At 45.5% G+C, this 3952-nt stretch overlaps 1 protein-coding gene across 6 annotated transcripts in view; it reads right to left on the bottom strand.

The window, feature by feature from the left end:
- The window catches only part of LOC123102545 (uncharacterized), a 7829-nt gene extending 4175 nt beyond the window's left edge, over positions 1 to 3654 (bottom strand). Inside the window, exons 1-2 of one of the 6 annotated variants that reach the window (XM_044523936.1) lie at positions 3417 to 3654; positions 3068 to 3169 (exon numbers count right to left, since the gene is read on the bottom strand). In XM_044523936.1, the coding sequence (XP_044379871.1) occupies positions 3068 to 3140 (73 nt within the window). In that variant the 5' untranslated portion in view covers positions 3141 to 3169; positions 3417 to 3654. Of the gene's footprint in view, positions 1 to 3067; positions 3170 to 3357 lie in introns of all 6 variants that reach the window. The other 5 variants (XM_044523935.1, XM_044523934.1, XM_044523937.1 and 2 more) reach the window with 5 other exon arrangements.
- Between the last annotated feature and the right edge of the window lie 298 nt (positions 3655 to 3952).

The following is a 3952-nucleotide window of genomic DNA, read 5'->3' as shown; positions in this document are numbered from 1 at the left end:
AGTCTGATTTCTTGCCCAGACGGTCCATTGTGGAAAATTTTGCTCTTGCAGCAGAATTGGTACAGTGTGCACATAAAAGGAAACTACCCCTATGATGGCTCTAAAACTTGACTTCAGGCAGGCTTTTGACAGTGTTAGCTGGTCTGGGTTGTTTGCGATTCTGAAGGCCAGAGGTTTTGACACAAAATCGATCAGATGGATTGACGCCTTGCTCTCCACTAGCTCTTCTCGAGTAGTTATCAACAGTGAGGTGGGAGAGCCTTTTTAGTCTAACAGGGATCTACGGCATGCTGATCCTTTATCCCCATATCTCTTCATTCTTGTAGCAGATGTTCTTTAGAGACTTTGCTGCAAGGCTTACCCTACTAGGAGGGGCCATCTGTCACACCCGCTGAATGTGGACTCTTTCTTCCCGGCATTGCAATACGCCAATGATACACTGTTGCTTTTCAGAGGAAGTATGGACCAAGCCAGAGTGATTAAGGAGATCTTCATCATTTTTTCTGATTTCACTGGATTGCAGATAACCTTTCATAAGAGTACCCTTGTTCTAATCAGTGTGGTGGAAGGGACTGCGGCATTGGTTGTGGAATTTTTGGGCTGCTCTTTGTCAGACTTTCCTTGCACCTACCTAGGTCTACCTTTCTTTTGACGAACTAGCAGGAGCTCTGCTTTGCATTAAGAAGATAAGGGGGTTACACTGTCCAGAACACTAGATACAGTGATGGACCTCAAAGAAAAGAATAAAAGAAAATAAAAAATGCTACAGTTGTTTGCTACAAGATCGCCCATGGGCTTTTAATGCCTGTTATCCGAGTCACAAAAGGCTATCTAGATGGCTTGCTACACTTCTCTCTTGGGGAGGGCGCCTGATTCTGATCAATGCAGTGTTATCGGCCATTCCCAACTACTATATGGCATGCTTCTTGTGGCCCAAAGAGTCTCTGGATAAGCTGGAGCGTTTGCTGAGAGCTTTCCTCTGGGAAGGGAAAAATTCTGTTCATGGGGAGCACTGTCTAGTTGCGTGGGATAAAGTTGTCACACCCATAGAGTGTGGTGGGCTTGGCATTAGGGATCTCAGGGATCACAATACAGCTTTGAACTGTAAGTTTGCTGCAAGAATACTACAGGTTAATACCATTCCCTGCTATCAATGGTTTGCGCAACGTATTGCTGGCAAAGGATTCCAAGCACCAGTTCAAGCAGTGACACGGTCATTTGGAAAACCATAAAATCCTGCATCTCCATGTTAGGTAATGGTTCGCTCATCTCTTTCTGGCATAATAAACGGTCAACAATGGGTAGGCTGCATCTAGTTTTCCAACACTCTATTCTTTTGCTCAGGACCCCTCCTGCAACATCTCCTCTCAGTTCAAGCAAGGAGCTTGGGCACTCAACCTACACCCGAACTTGTCGCTGCTGGTCTCTAGAGAGCTAGAACAATTATTGCTCTGCTTAGAGTAAATTCTGACGGCCAGGACAGACACCTGTCCTCAATTCACCGTTCAGATTTAAGCACTCTATTTTTACAACCTGATGGCCTTCAGAGGAATCTAATGGCAGTACGCCAGCTATGTTTGAAACGCTATATAGTCTCTTTAAAACACAGGGTTTTCCTGTGGCTTGCTTTCAAAGGACGCTTGAAGCCCACAGCAGAACCCTATGTGTTTGGTGTGTTCACGTGTGGCTGTTGGTGTTTGTAAGACTTTGTGAACGGTGGCGGTGTGTGTGTGTTCGCTTGTCGGTACTTTGTTGGACCTTGTGCTCGGTGGTTTGCTTTATGTATAAAGCGGGGCGAAAGCCTTTTTTGGTAAGGACGCTTGAACACAAGAGACAATCAGTCAGCTTGGTTCACAAAAAATGGAATGCTATATCTCCGGTTGCGGATTGTGAAATCTGCCCTACCACTGAGACAATCAGTCACATCATTTTACGTTGTCAGCTTGGTTATGAACTCTGGGATAGGTTTGGAGTTGCGGACATTGCAATTAGTGCTGCCAATATTTCAGAGTTTGTTGATCATATCACTCAAGGGAACAAATATGGGCATCTGTGGTCTGTGCTTTTTGCTGCCTGTGCTGTGTCATCATGGCAAGCTGGAAATGACCGCATTTTCGACAACAAAAGATGGTCGCCAGGGGCACTATGCTATAACGTCGCTGAGTTACTCAAGCTATGGAGCCACAGGGCGCGGCAGTCAGCTGGACAAAATGTGACTTTTCTCGTGGGCTCATAGGCTTCATAGCTGATTCTTCTCGAGTAATCTGTAACTCTCTCCTTCCCCTGTATTTCTAAGCTAGGTGGAAGCTTTCTGTTTCCACCAAACTCACTCATGTAATTGACCCCTGGTCATCCGGGCTACGGCTGTTTTGAATGCATAAGGTAGACAATGGTTTACCATTTACTTTTAATTTTTGTTTTGCTTATATCACATGCAGAAACCATTTGTAACATGTGCTCCTTCATTAAAAATTGGACGGGAACCTATGAAGATTTGATTGCAGGAGCGGCGAAACTAGAATAAGCACTAAAAATTATGATGCAAATTCGTGAAGTCAGGCAATGACGGGCTGTGTTTTGTTATCTGGGATGGTGATGCTGATGGCGCCTCCTTCGATTTACAAGGTGGTGACTGAAATACTCGAAGATGAATTAGAAACTGGAAGCCAGGAACAAAAGGATGTTGGGAATAGAGGTCTTCTGAGTCGACCATGGGTACTACCATTAGATGGTGAACCAGGTCAATGTTTCATTGATAAAAGACGCTTTTATTGATTCATAACGTCAAATCAAGATATTTTTTTTGCGGGGGTCAAATCAAGATCATACAAGCATATTGATTGAGTTGATCTCTACATACTGTAGTTAGTATGCACACAGTCAATCCAAATCACGCCCACACATGCACCAAATAAAAATATAAGCGCAATACAGGGCTTAACAATAATAACAAACCTAATGAGAGTGAAGGGCCGATCTAAATTGGATTAAAAAAATATCCTTAGCGGCAGCGGAGTAGTAACTCGTAAATTGTGTTTTTCTTTATGGGGCATCGAAGGAGGCTTACCACGAGCTTGGAGTCTGCGACGGCGCCGCCTCTCCCGCTGTTGGCTGTTCATGAGCCGCTTCAGCGCCAGCATCCCCGTGATTCTCAAACCACGGTCGGTACCTGAGTCGAGAAATCGACGAACGGAGATTAACTTCTGATCTCTTTTTTTTAGCTCGATCTGCCCTTCCCGTTCTTAATCTATATGTAAACAATGCAAGACGGAAGGGCGGACGAGCCGGATGCCAATTCGAATCGGAATCAACAAGCCACGACCCGCCGCTGGTGGGGAGGGCGGAGGGAAATCGGACCTACTAGTAAACACGATCCGCGGAGGGAAACCGGATCTAGTAAACACGATCCTCTTCACCTTTTTTTTGGGCGCTGCGCGCTATGCGTGCGCATCTCGTGGCCGGCAGTTAAGGAAAGTCCTTCTCTCGGTCCCGGCCCATGTGCTTCAAAAAAGGCAGGTTCTCCTTCCCCTGTCGTTGCCGCGTCCCGACAGCCAACGCCCTCTCTGCCTCACGTGATTCCCCACCACCTCTCCCAACACACCATCAGAAAACCCCACGCTCCACCTGATCAGCACCCGTACCACAGCAGCGAAAAAACAGAGTAAAAGAAGGCGAAAATCAAAGCAAAAAATCCTGGAAAACGCAATTGTGTCTGCAACTCTTTCTTGCTGGTCAGGCAAAAAATCTGGAGATTGTAGGCAAAAAAATTGCCAAAGCTTGGCAAATTTCTCCTGTGTGAACAGCAAAAGATAACATGTTGTTCCAATTTGTTTTCTCCATGAACTTAGTTCTAGAACTTGTGGATTTCCCTATCTGTACCTATCCTTGATCTACTACTTGCAGAAATTGCCCCCTCTAACGAATTGTTTCAGAACCTGACTTGTATCATGCC

Source organism: Triticum aestivum, chromosome 5A (genome assembly GCF_018294505.1).
Source record: "Triticum aestivum cultivar Chinese Spring chromosome 5A, IWGSC CS RefSeq v2.1, whole genome shotgun sequence".
Lineage (NCBI taxonomy): Eukaryota > Viridiplantae > Streptophyta > Magnoliopsida > Poales > Poaceae > Triticum > Triticum aestivum.
This window is presented reverse-complemented; position numbering and strand designations above follow the sequence as displayed.